Source organism: Macrobrachium nipponense, chromosome 2 (assembly GCF_015104395.2).
Source record: "Macrobrachium nipponense isolate FS-2020 chromosome 2, ASM1510439v2, whole genome shotgun sequence".
Lineage (NCBI taxonomy): Eukaryota > Metazoa > Arthropoda > Malacostraca > Decapoda > Palaemonidae > Macrobrachium > Macrobrachium nipponense.
The window spans coordinates 95007758-95021869 of record NC_087201.1 but is presented as its reverse complement, the minus strand read 5'-3'; the positions used below and the strand labels follow the sequence as shown (position 1 = coordinate 95021869).

Below are 14112 nucleotides of genomic sequence, written 5' to 3'. Positions count from 1 at the left end.
GCCTGGAACTCTCTCGGCCGGGTGAACATCCACGCAGTGAGAAAGGCCAGGCGATCGAAGGAGGCCTATAGGCCAACCGAAGCCGTCTCAGAGAACATGCAACATATAAAATAAACATCCTATCCTAACATGGGGGGAAAGGAAGAAAAGTCAGATGGTAGAGAAAGAGTAATGTCCTGGAGAAGCTGGGCAGAGCCAACCGGGAAGGATGGTCAAGCCTGGCAACTTTGAGCACGGGGCACGCAGCCAGGGTGGCTCGAGGACAAAGGGAGAAGAACCAGGGTCCTTCGGTAAGGGCACCTAACGAAGAGGTAACCTGACAACTAAAAGATACATGCATGCATGAAGATCTGAGCTGAAAGGTAATGACGTAGGCTACGAGCTGAGCGCGAGCTCGGACAACATCCCCCGTGTGGATAAAATAACAAAAACGTCAATAAATGTATCACTGAAATCACAGGAAGGTACTGCTAAACAAAGAATCGAGCCCAAACGGTATAGGGGACCCAATGGGACACGAAACAAGGTAACACGAGGGAGCAAGCCGAGTATGGCGGCACGGGGACGGTGCCGCATGTGACACCATCTTATAAAAACCTAAATAATTTGGTTAAACGTGCCAAGGGCAGCCCCCAAATAGTGTCAACCATTAATAGCAGTACTTAACTTGGATGCAGCAATAGCTTGACGTTCCATGACGTTGGTGAAAGAATTCCACGAAAAACACAACACAGAGAAGAAAAAACACATGTGGAGTGGGTCGTGCTATTGAAAGGAATGATGTCAGAGGCGCTAGCCGTAACGGTAGCGAGTAGTGGGCCTTAGATCGGCTCCTCTGTAGATGAGGGATATTGAAGAAGGATGAATCTAAATGGCAAAGGACCTTTGGTAATGGTTTCACTCGCCCCCAGAAACCATGCCGACACCTTAAATAAGGTGAGCAAGCCAGAATACTCTGGCATTTCCATATTAGCTTTTTTCTCTGGTATTATAGCAATACTTATACCTTAGAAATGTGTGCTAAAGGGACATTTTACGGAGCGACACAGGCTGAGCCCAGAGAAGCTCTTTATATTGCAAATCTTAATAAATGAATCATAAGGAATAAGTAATTACCAAATCTTTGATGGCCCTCGAGACCATAACCAAGTGCATAATTGGTCCTTGTAAGGATTTGAGTTTGACACTCCTGTTCTATAAGGTTACCACCGAAAGATAAAGGTTGCTGTTAGAGCAACTGTAATTTGACGTTTACATTTTCTCAGCTGGGATCACATAGATAAAAGTTTGTTTAATTGATTTAGAATTATTCCTCAAATAGGCTATTTGTTATGAAGATATGCCAATAATATATTAGGTAAAAAAGGGATTTTTAAAGGAACGTATTTCACGGAGCGACACGGCTGAGCCCAGAAATGGTTTCATTACCTTTACTATCAAAATGGTTTTATTACCTTTACTATCAGTTTATTTCATAATTTGAATCGTCAGGTTAGGCTGTACTGCTAAGGCTAGCCTACAGATACACATCTTAGAATTCAAGATTTGATTTTTAGAATTGTAGTATAAGATGACCCCCAATTTTTAGATATGAATTTTAGGATTTAAAGGTCGTCCTATTCACGGAAATATACTGTATGTAAATATTTTCCAACAAATATGCTAAGAATTTGTTGCTGATTTTTTTCTTATCTGTTTTGATGTTGTGTGAGTTACAATTATAATTTTACAAAATGAAATTAAATTATTTACCAGAAAAATTATATAGAAGTTGGTAAAACTTACAATTGTCATGTAAAAGAGGCCCCACAAGGGGCTGTAAATAATCGTTTTCAACTTCTCATGGAAGGTACATAAATTTTTTTTAATTTTTTTTTATTTTTTGCTGACCTCAAAGTTTTGCTGGCATGGGGTGCTGCATGTTGATTTATTACCTCGGCTCCTAAGGATTAACACAAGCCAGGCCAAGAAAGAACAAGTGATTAGGCAACCCTACTCCTCATCGTCAAATTCTGTCACCAACTCAGTGTATGCAGAAGTGTATGACACCAGAGGAATGGGTTCCTCCCTGGCATTAAGTAGAACTTATCTGTTCATAGGATTTTGAGTGCTGGTTCCTGACTGTGTCAAAACACTTTCACTTTCTTCTACCTGAAGGATGATGCCCACAGATCCTTGGACACTTTTTCCTTGGGTCCAGTGGTGGCTGTTCAACAAGTGTAACTCATCTGGTGTCCCTGGCAGGACAGTTTGTCTCTTGCCTAAGATGATTGTGTGGAGTAGGGAATGATTAAGATGACTGGTCTCTCTTTTTTCCCTTTTCTCCTTTCTTCATGCCTACAGGCAGGATGAAGACTAGACACATCATACGCTGGAACTGGCTTGATGCAGGTGAGCGTTGCATCCATATTGTTACAGTACTTTTTATATTCCTTTAAAACATACAATCTGCTTCTCAGTAGCTTCAACTCCTCTCTCCAACAAGGAAAGTGAGGAGTGGTGACAAACCTGTTTCTTGTCTGTTATGCAATGAACCTGGATATGTTTCATGGTATTTAAACCCAGTGGACTGACTGTTAGATATCCACATACCTTAACATCTCAAAGCCTAGGTCCTCCTGTCGGTTCAGGATTCTCATACCTCCCTCTTAAGTATGAGTCTATCTTTACTGTTAAGACATAAGGTTTGTTTTTCTTATGAACAAAGACAAATCTTTTCTCAGTTTATATTTGTCATAGCTAACAAACTTTAGGTCATAATATTGACTGCCCACCTCTACCCACCCCTCTTATGTTTCATCCTGGGTTGGAAGAAAGGCTGATGCATCACTGGATTGTGTTGTACATACATCACGTGTGTTTTATTAACAGAGATGTTACATACTGAGTGCATAATAATAGTGATGATATTAGTTGGTTAGAAATTTATTGTATGAGTATATGGTGATGTAGAGATAGTACATATTCAGTAGTATTTTCTTTGCCTTTTACATACTCTACTTTTATTAGGTAAAGTTTGCAGGTGTCCACATTAGTTTTGAAGGTAATTTAGATTTCATTTTCAACAGGTTTAAGAGTATTAGTGTTATGTTGCAACATTTTCAAGAGGACAATGAATCTTCAAGTAAACGTTCTTCAGAAGTAGAGCGGAAAACTAGTTCATCTAGTAGTACATCTCAACCATCGACAAGGAAAACACTCCCGTCTAATGTGGTTCAAAGGTATTGTTTGTGATTTAGTTTGTACAGAAAGGATATGAAATGTCTTAGCTTCGAAATCATCAAAATCATTTCCCTTTGTAGGTTTGGATGTGAAATGAGTTCCTTCCCCTCTCTCCTGGTTTATTTTCCATCTTAAATTCCATCTGGTGAAGGTCTTCATCTAAGCCCCTTATCCTTGGATTTGTGGGCCTTGCTACAAGTCTTTGTCTCCCTGTGACTCATTTCTATTACTTCTCTGGTTAATTGTTCCCCATCTCTCTCGTCCCATGACCAAACCTTATCTGTCTGTTTTATAGCTGCTAGAGATGGCATCTCTCCACACTTCCACATTTTAAATGTAATATTCCCACCATCCCACCTACTCAAATTTTCCAATTTGGCTGATAAAGGGATTTTGACGTAGGAAAAATCTATTTCTGGGTGATTGGCTCGTGTCGCCCTATGAAAGGATCCTTAATATCATTCTTTCTAGGTAAAATTAATCTAAAATTACCAGAGAAAAACAAAATTAAGAAAATGTCAGTAAAACTGACTCGCTCACTCTTTAAAAGAAGTGTCGGTATGAGAATAGGGGCGAGTGGGAACACTACCACGAGACATTCACCAATTAGACCTTCCAATCAAAATCCCCACTAGAGAGAGCTGATACCAACGGGCGATGCGGCCGCTACTACTACTACTAGGGACGCCACGGACAGCAGCGCCCTAGCGGTCATCCTTAATCTATGAACATCTTGTCCTGCAGGGAGGGCAATCAATACAGGGTGGGTTTCATAGGGCGACACGAGCCAATCACCCAGAAATAGATTTTTCCTACGTCAAATCCTTTCTGGGCTCAGCTCGTGTCGGCCTATGAAAGAGTACCAGAGAAACAGACAAGATGGGAAAAAGGACAAATGAAAATCAGTGTAAAAAGGAGGGATATAATATAAGTAAAATCAGTTTTATTACAGCATATAAACTAAGTACTTAAGGCTAAACTTATTTTAAACAATGACATAAAAGAAAGTTAGTAATGTAAAGTACTTAAAAAGGGAGTTTTGACGTAAGGAAAAAATCTATTTCTGGGCGATTGGCTCGTGTCGCCAGCAAAAATATCCTTAATCTATTATTTCTCAGGGTAAATGTACTAACACATACCAGAGAATAAATAAAATAAAGAAAAAGGTCAGTACAACTGACTCGCTCACCCTCCAAGAGGGTGTCTGTATGAAACACTAGGCGAGTGAGACCACTACACGAGCCAAAAACCAATAGAAATCTCCCACAAACAAAAACCCTCCATGAGGAGAGCCGACCCACAGAGTGAGCAGCTCGTACTACTACTACTCCATCCCATGCTGCCGACTGCTGCGCCTCTGGTGGCCATCCTGAAGTTAGCAGACAATCTTGGGCGAAGGGATGGGTAGGGTGGGATTTCGCTGGCGACACGAGCCAATCGCCCAGAAATAGATTTTTCCTTACGTCAAATCCCTTTTCTGGGCTCAGCTCGTGTCGCTGCGCGAAATCGTACCAGAGAAATAGCACAAGATTGTAAACAAAAGTAATAAAAATAAGTCAGAATAGGTCTCAAAATAAAAATAATGTAAATATAAAAAGAATATAATTGCTAAAAAAGATACAAATACACAGTGATACAAAATAGAAATATGCTTAAATTACCCTTAATTCTAAACATGTTTCTTATCATAAGGTAATTTACATATGTACAGAGGTAAATTGGCTTACATGTAACAAAATAGTATCTGTGTACAGGCATGTATCAAAAATATAATAGCAATTAAAGTAATCAAATGTAATATATAAGGAATGCATATGACTTAATATACAAAACCCGTAACCATTATAAATGAGATGTATCCCCTAGCATAAAAATAAGGGATAACATCATGAGATCAAAATCCATAATCATCTGTGAGTGTCCCTGGCAAAAACTAAGGGGCACCCACTACATCATCATAAAAGCAGCTAAGGACACCAGGTGAATGTAATGAACACGGTAGGAATAGACGAACTGTTGGGTGAAGCAGGTAGAAAGGAGGACTGAATCTTCTACTACAAATTAACTAGAGTCAGGGGAAACTATGTTTCCCGCTGCTACTGCTGAAAATTTCAGAGCTTCCAAGGACTTAAGGTAATGGCGTTTGAACACTGTCGGCGATTTCCATCCGGTATACTTTTTCAACTCATCGAAGTTCATGTGTTGGAAATAATTAATTGAGGTGGCTACTGCCCTAACATCATGTGCTTTCGGGAAAAGAGTCAGGATTGGCTTGCTTAATAAAGTACAGGATTTGCTGCCTGATGCCTTTAATGGATAAAGTACCACCTTTTTCCCTCTTAAAGAGGGGGACCCGATGAGGATGAGGAGGTCCTGGACAGAAAGGCTCGTAAGGTTGTAACTGGGCAAAAGAGATACATCTTGTGGAAGGGGTAGTACCTTCCAAGGTTCCCACCTCATCAAAGGATCTTCATTCTTTGCTAAAAAGCTACGTTCCGGAGAAAGTAGTACTTCCCCTGTGGGAAGGAATTGAATATGATCCGGATCTCTGGATAAAGCCGACAGTTCTGAAACTTCTTGCTCCTGAGCTAAGCTTAATAAAAAACAGGGTTTTCCTCAAGAGCATTATAAACGAGCATGTGTCATTATCGGTTTCTGAAGCCAGTTTTAGAACATCGTTTAAGAACCATGAAACTGACGTAGGCCTTACAGAAGGTCTAAGTCTAGCACATGCCTTAGGAATAGACGAGAAGTAGGAATCCGTCAAGTCTATGTTGAACCCAAATTGAAATATCTTTTTCAAGGCTGACTTGTTTGTCGTAATCGTGCTAGCTGCTAAACCTTTTTCAAATAAGGATCTGAAGAAGGATATAGCTGAATTAACTGTCATGATTCTGATATCAGATTCTCTCAAGAAGATTGCTAACTTTTTGACAGCAGCATCATACTGTCTCAAAGTTGAATCCCTTTTATCGGATTCCAAGAAGAGAATATTCTGAGGGTCAATATTCGCATCCCTTTTTGCCGCAAACTTCATGAAATCCATAAAGTTAGGGTTTTGAGAATCCTGAGGAAGCGAACACAGTCTTCGTTTGTACTGACTGGGAGAGCCTGGGATTGGGTATCCGAAGAGGACGAAGTGCCCAGCTCCAGATTAGGGGATACCAATTGCTCTTCGGCCAGTCTGGGGCTACTAGAGCCACTTGACCCTGAACGTCCTGAGTTTGTTTAAAACTTTCATAAGAAGATTCACTGGGGGAAAGACATAAATCTTCTTCCAGTTGTTCCAGTCTAGAGCCAGGGCGTCTGTGGCGTAGGCCAGAGGGTCCAGGTTGGGGGCTACATAACAGGGGAGTTTGTGATTCGCTTGGGATGCGAAGAGATCCACCTGTAGCCCTGGGACTCTTTGAAGGATCCATTGGAAACGAACTGTTGTCCCAGTGACATTCCGACTCTAGGGTACTGATCGGGATATACGCGTCTGCTATGACGTTTCTCACTCCCGCTATGTGAGTGGAGGAGAGATGCCAACTGAACTTGTCTGCCAGGGAGAAGATGGCTACCCATCACATGATTTAGATGACGTGACTTGGAGCCTCCTCTGTTTATACAATGTACTACCACTGCGCTGTCCAGAACTAGCTTTATGTAGGGAGTACTTTGGTGGGCGTAATCTTTTTAGAGTCAAGAACACTGCCATTGCCTCCAGTACGTTTATATGGAAACTGACTGAACTGAGGTGACCAAGTCCCTTGAACCTTTTGAACCTGGGAATACCCTCCCCAGCCGCTTAAGGACGCGTCTGTGTGGATGGTAATCCCTGGTGGAGGGAACTGAAGAGGTACTGACACTGACAAATTCTTGACTTTCGCCCACGCCGAAGACGATTCTTTAGAATCAGAGGGACTGAGGATAGTTTGTCCCTGGACCTGACATTTGCTCGTGAGCGCCAGATTCTGGTTAGGTCCTTCAGTTTGGCTTTCATTAAGACGTTCGTCACTGAAGCAAACTGGAGAGAACCCAGGATCCTCTCCTGAGCCTCTTCCTTGATGCCAGTTTGTGACTTAGAAATTGTTTGACTGACTTCGCTATTTCTTTCCTTTTGGTTGATGGAATCGACAGAGTATGGGAGGATAGATTCCATTGAATGCCCAGCCACTGAAAGACTGACTCTGGAGTGAGTCTTGACTTGGTCCTGTTTATCTTGAAGCCTAGATATTCCAGGAACTGAATCACTTTCAGTGTGGCTCTGTTGCATTCCTCGACTGTTGAAGCCCAGATCAACCAATCGTCGAGATACGCTACTACCATAATCCCTTGTGATCTGAGTTGTTGCACTACTGCTTCCGCTAGTTTCGTGAACACCCTGGGTGCCACGTTGAGTCCGAAGGGAACTACCTTGAAGGAGAATGCCTGGTCTCCTATCCTGAAACCCAGATACGGACGGAAGTGTCTTGCAATAGGGATATGATAGTAGGCGTCTGTAAGATCGATAGAGGTGGTGACTGCCCCACGGGGAAGTAAGGTCCGCACCTGTGAGATCGTGAGCATCTTGAACTTGTCGCAGCGGATGGCTAAGTTTAAGCGGGACAAGTCTAAGATTACCCTTCTTTTTTGTGAGCCTTTCTTTGGCACGCTGGAACAAGCGACCTTGAAATTTTAATCCTCTTGACTCTCGCTATAGCTCCTTTCTGAAGGAGGTCCTCTGCGTACTCTGTCAATTCTTTGGAAGGAAGTTGACGAAGGTCTGGATGGAGGTGGGTTCGTCAACCAGCTCCAACCCAGGCCTTTTGACACTATGCTCTGAGCCCATTCGCTGAAGTTCCACCGATGGCGAAAGTGAAACAGCCTCCCTCCTACCTGAAGTTCTTCATTGGTTCTGGTAACCGCCTCGGCTCCTCTGAAGTGCTTTCCCATGTTAAAGGGGCCTCCCGATCCTCTCCCACGAAAGGAACGTTTACCTCTGCCTCCCTTACCCGAGCGGTCATACTTCTGTGAAGCTTGACTCTCGAAGGCTTGATTGTAAGCTGGAGAGATGGCGTAAGAGGTGGAGGGCTGAGGCTGAGGGGATATCACATAAATTGGCTGTGATTGAGCCTTAGAGGTGGAAGGTTGGGCTGTTTGCACTAAAGGCACCGCTGGAACTTGCTGAGGGAAAGCGTGGCTGCTGCTGGTAAGGGTGGAAACGCCTAGGTTTCTTCTGTCCCTTACCTTTAGTAGTTAGGTCTTGTCTCCTCTTAGCTGTAAGGCCCCAACGGTCCTTAAGGCTCTGGTTAAGCCTCGTAGCCTCTGACTGGACTTCCTTCACCATAGCTTCTGGGAAGAGATCTGCTCCCCAGATGTTAGACGAGAGCAACCTATTCGGCTCATGTCGAATGGTTGCCTCTTGTAGGACATGCTTCCTACAATTCATTCTAGCAGTGGCAAACTCAAACATATCCGACTGTACCGTTTGAGTCAGTGCTTTGGTCATGAGCTTAAAAAGCGGCTCTGAGCCATAAGCTATGGTTGCTACCTCGGACATAGCCATAGAGTTAATTGATCTGGCTAGTCGCGATTTTGCGTCAAATTCAGCCTGAATAAGGCTATCTGGGAGCCTGGGTAGCTTTTCACCAAACTGCTCCATAGCACAGTCCGGTTGAGTTTGCCAGCTGAGAAGGTGTTGGCAAGTCCTCCCACAATTCTCCGGCTGAAGGGAGCAACGGAGATGTGGGATCTGCTTCCTTCAATTGAGGCATGGGTTCCCCCTTCTGGGCCGCTGGGATGGTAGACCTCGTGATCTTTGTCAGGAACGGGAGCGGGGGGTACTCTCATCCATTGTGAAAATGGTAAAGGGACTCTTGAAAGGTTGTATCCTGGTATTGGAACAATCCATGTCCTCTAAACATCTGAGCATTCTCTCTGAGCCTGGTCTCGTGAATAGAGGACTGTTCTCCTTAGGTACCCTATCATCCCGAACCATGGCTGAAGCTGTAAGCCTTGCGTAGCCTATGAACGGAGGCTGGAGGTCTTCCGGGAAGAACTCGAAGTCCTCTATCCTTCGAGTTCCGAATTCCGGTATGGAAATGAGACCGTCTTGGAAGGGGGCGTATGACGCTACTCTCCATGGATTGTTCATCGAGAACGGAGGTAGCGAGTCATACGGAGGAAGCTGAGTTCCGCTCGTATTGGGAAGTGGAGGAGAGGCTAGGGGGGCTTCTCTCAGTCCGGCTATAATGGAGTCTTGGGAAGTAATCCTATCCGACAGACGAGAGATCATTTGCTCCATGCTACTCTTTAGGGACCCAACCAGGTTCGCCCACCTGTTGCAACAGGCCAGCATTGGAGTCCAAGGCCGGAGCTGCTGCGGAGGTGGATGGGTGGCTCTGAATCGGAACCAAGGGTAGCGGAACTGGTGACTCTGCCGGGGTGCTAGATTTCTCTCTGGAGGATTTACTCCTCGAGGACTTAGAGCCGGAGCTAGAAGCTTTAGACCTGTCTGCTCCGGGATTCGCAGCCGGAGACTTACGTGAGGAGGATGACGCCGAAGTCGACTTCTTAGACGACGACGACGTCTTAGACAAGGATTTCACTGCTTGACCCTTGACCTTAGGTCTAACCGAAGCGTCAGGAGGAGTATAATAATTCATCACCTGTAAATCCTTGGAAGGATGGAGAGGTTGCAGGAGTAGAAGAAACAGTCACACCCAAGGGTGACCCTTGGGTGTCCACCCTACTTACCTCGACCAACAGGTCGTCTACACCTACCATAGGTTCTACATTAATATCTAAAGTCGCGACGTCTGTGGAGATATCCTGGTCTTGATCAGTTAATGAGGCAGCCAGCTGTTGTTGGATGAAGGCGATAGTAGGGGCCGCCTCTACTGGGTCGACGTATCCTGTCGCCTTGCCTCCGGGGAAGATTAACAGCGCCAACCGCTTCTCTAAGATGTAGGGCATACCTTGGCGGCGTTCTTCCCAAAAACCGCCGACCCAGGCCCGCAGGGTTGCCAGTGCGGTATCCTTCACTGCCGGCGCCTGGAAGAGAGGGCGTAGGTTAGATTTAAGAATCACTTAAACTAAAACTTAAATATAACTTAAACTTAGATGCCTTAAGTTAAAGTGGATGATGAAAACTTAAGCACTAAAACAGAAGCGGAGCAGCTACCGGAGATGGAATACTCACCCCTTCTAAAAGCTGGCTCACCAGATCGTAACATATGGTACACGTCTCATGGTACCAGACCTGGATGTCCCCGTGCAGAGTCGCGCATGGAGCATGGGACGGCAAACTTCGTGTCCACATGGGTCCTGAAGTGTGGCGGCGCATCCCGGATGCTCACAGTTGGTGGCCTGTAAGTGGGAAGACACATGAGTATCTTAAAGAATAACACTTACAGGCTAAAGGACAGAAGAACTCCGTTGCATGCCGGAGCTCGGAAAAAAATTTGGGCATAACCCCCCCCTGCCCCGCCTGAATAGGCTATGATCCCGGAGATATCCGGTAAAACATGTAAGGGAGGGGGGAAAAGGTTTAAGGTACTTAAGATAAACTTATAGTTAATCTAATAACGCTTAAACCTAAAACTCAAACGAACCGGAGCAAGTCCAGTGCGTAGCGAGGTAGTAGTAACTCAGCAATACGGTAAGGTTAGCAGGGACCACTGTATGTTCGGTCCACCCTACTGGGTGGACTAACAACTTCCCGCTGGATGCCAGGACTACCGATCATGAGAGGAGACCTAGCAAGGTCGGGAAGAGCGAGGAGACATACAGGCTCGAGCGAACCGGAGCGACAAGGGAAGCAACGGATGGGGGGAAAGGCCAGTACCCCCCATCACATCACCACCGGGCCGGACCGAGAAGCCGGAGAGGTCGCGTCCAGTCTGGGTCTGTCCCGTCTCCCTGGCCCCTCCGCCTGGGGGGAGAGAGGGAGGCATGCTCGGGTATGTGGAGCGAGCGTGGGCAGACCGCCCCACCCTCCCCCGACTCTATGGAAGAGCGGGAGGAGGGGGGAAGGGACTGGGCAGGCGTCTGGCTGTCTCGCGATCGCGTAGTGACCACGAGACGGTAAGGCTAAAATAAGACAACTAAACCTAGGACCAACCAACTGATCAGAGAGATGCTATCGGGAAGCAACTGAACTGAAAAGCGGTAGCATAGAGACCCACTGGGCCAAAACCGACTGATCAGAGAGATGCTATAGGGAAGCAACGAACTGATGAGCGGTAGCATAGGCTCAAGGAGCCAGGACCTAGGCTAAGCCAGACGCCTAACTAACCTAACCATAACAAAATACATGGTATAATAAAATAAAATAAAAGAAAGAAAACAATAAAGTAGGAGAAAAAATCCAGGAGTGTACGACTAACCCGAAGGAAAGTCTACCACTCAAAGCTAGTCAGAGGCCGATACTAAGAGCCGGGACTAGGGTCTGGAAAGAAGAAGCCTACATAAGGTAAAAGACATGCATGCATGACAAACCTGAGTAGACAGTACCCTAAGTAAAACGGATAATAAATATTAGAGCGTACATAGAGAAGGATGGGATGTTCTAGGTATGGGAGACCGAGAACGAACCCACCACGCGGCAGAACCATGCTGCCATGCTTCGCCGACCCCGATCGTTAGTTTATACCTAAAAAACGGCAAATACTGACCGAGGGCCGGAAAAAACCAACTAACCATAAATACTGAGTACTTAACTTAGCTGCTGCAATAGCTGCACGCTCCATTATAGATAAATCCAACGAAAGGGCACAAAAAACACAGAAAGAAAAATATCACGTCTGCTCGTGAGATGCTAACTGAAAAGGATGTACACCAGAGGCGCAGCAGTCGCAGCATGGGATGGAGTAGTAGTAGTACGAGCTGCTCACTCTGTGGGTCGGCTCTCCTCATGGAGGTTTTTGTTGTGGGAGATTTCTATTGGTTTTTTGGCTCGTGGTAGTGGTCTCACTCGCCTAGTGTTCATACCGACACCCTCCTGGAGGGTGAGCGAGTCAGTTATACTGACCTTTTTCTTTATTTTATTTATTCTCTGGTATGTGTTAGTACATTTACCCTAGAAATAATAGATTAAAGGATATTTCGCGCAGCGACACGAGCTGAGCCCAGAAATTAAATTATAGTAAACATAGCAAAATACAATAATGCAGTGCAATTTAACAAAATAGATTCACTTAAATAACGTATTTACAAAATATACAAACATTGTGTCCTACCCTAGCATAAAAATAATGGGTAGGTACACTGAAGTACATTATAAGTACATAGTGTGGATGTCCCTAGCGAAAAAATAAGGGACAATCCACTAATATGATCTCAGCGGCTAAGGCTAGAATATCCGAGTAGCATGGCGATAGGGTGAGGCATGTTGGACGAGGTAGGTAGAGAGGAGACCTGGATCTATACTACGACTACTATACAGTATCAGGAGAAACAATGTTTCCCGCTGCTACTGCAGAAAATTTTAAAGATTCCAAGGACTTTAGATAGTGACGTTTAAAGACTGTCGGAGATTCCATCCAGTATACTTTTTAAGATCCTCAAAGTCATATGTTGAAAGTAATTAATTGAGGTGGCTACTCCCCTGATGTCATGTGCTTTTGGAAATGAATCAGGATTGGCTTGTTTAATGAAGTAAAGGATCTGTTGTTTAATACCTTTTACTGATAAAGTACCACCTTTTTCTCTCATGAATGAGAGAACCTGAGGATGCTTGAGGATGTACGAGATAGAAAGGCTCTTAAAGTTGATACTGGGCAGAGAGAAGGATCTTGCGGAAGTGGGATGACTTTCCAGGAGCCCACCTTGCAAGAGGATCCTCATTTTTAGCCAAAAAAACTACGATCCGGAGCAAGCAAAATTCAAAACTTCTGCCTGGAGGGGAGGAATTCCACATGACCCGCATCTCTGGATAGAGCCGACAGTTCTGAAATTCTAGCTCCTGAAGCTAGGCTTAATAAGAATAATGTCTTTCTAAGAAGCATTATGAATGTACAAGACGAGTTGTCAGTATCTGATGCTAGTTTTGAGGACGTCATTTAAGAACCATGAGACTGTAGTAGTCCTTTGAGAAGGTCTAAGTCTAGCACAGGCTTTAGGGATAGACGTAAAATAAGATTCAGTCAGATCTATCTGGAAACCTAACTGAAAGATCTTCTTCAAAGCCGATTTATGAGTAGTAATAGTGCTAGCTGCTAAACCTTTTCAAACAAGGATCTGAAAAAGGATATAGCTAAATTAACTGTCATGGTTGTAGTGTTTGATTCTTTCAGGAAGGATGCTAATTTTTGTTTTTAACAGCTGAGTCATATTGTCTAATAGTTGACTCTCTCTTATCTGATTCTAGGAAGAGGATGTTTTGTGGATCAATGTTAGCATCTTATTAGCCGCAAACTTCATGAAGTCCATAAAGTTAGGGTCTGAAGAATTCTGAGGAAGCGAACACAGTCCTCATTTGTACTGATTTGTGACAGCTTGGGATTGGGAATCCGTTGAGGTCGGAGACCCAATTCCAGAAGCAGAGGATACCAGGTTTGCTCTTGGGCCAGTCTGGAGCAATCAGGGCTACTAGTCCCTTGAAAGTCCTCAGCTTTGCTCAAGACTTTCAAGAGAAGATTCACTGGAGGAAAGATATAAATTTTTCTCCACTGATTCCAATCTAACGACAGGGCGTCCGTGGCATAAGCCAGAGGGTCCAGGTTGGGGGCCACATAGCAAGGGAGCTTGTGGTTCGCTTGTGAGGCGAAGAGATCTACTTGGAGACCTGGGACTCTCCGGCATATCCACTGGAATGACCTGTCGTCTAGGGACCATTCTGATTCCAGAGGGACCGACCGGGACAAGGCGTCTGCTATCACATCTTACCCCCGCCAGGTGAGTGGCGGACAGATGCCATTTGTGTTT

General features: G+C 44.6%; 1 protein-coding gene across 1 annotated transcript in view; it reads left to right on the top strand.

Moving 5' to 3' along the window:
• Window positions 1-14112, top strand: part of LOC135221255 (trafficking protein particle complex subunit 10-like) — a 432269-nt gene that overhangs the window by 184249 nt on the left and 233908 nt on the right. The window contains 1 exon segment of the mRNA XM_064259071.1: window positions 3069-3221. Within this exon segment, the coding sequence (XP_064115141.1) occupies window positions 3069-3221 (153 nt within the window).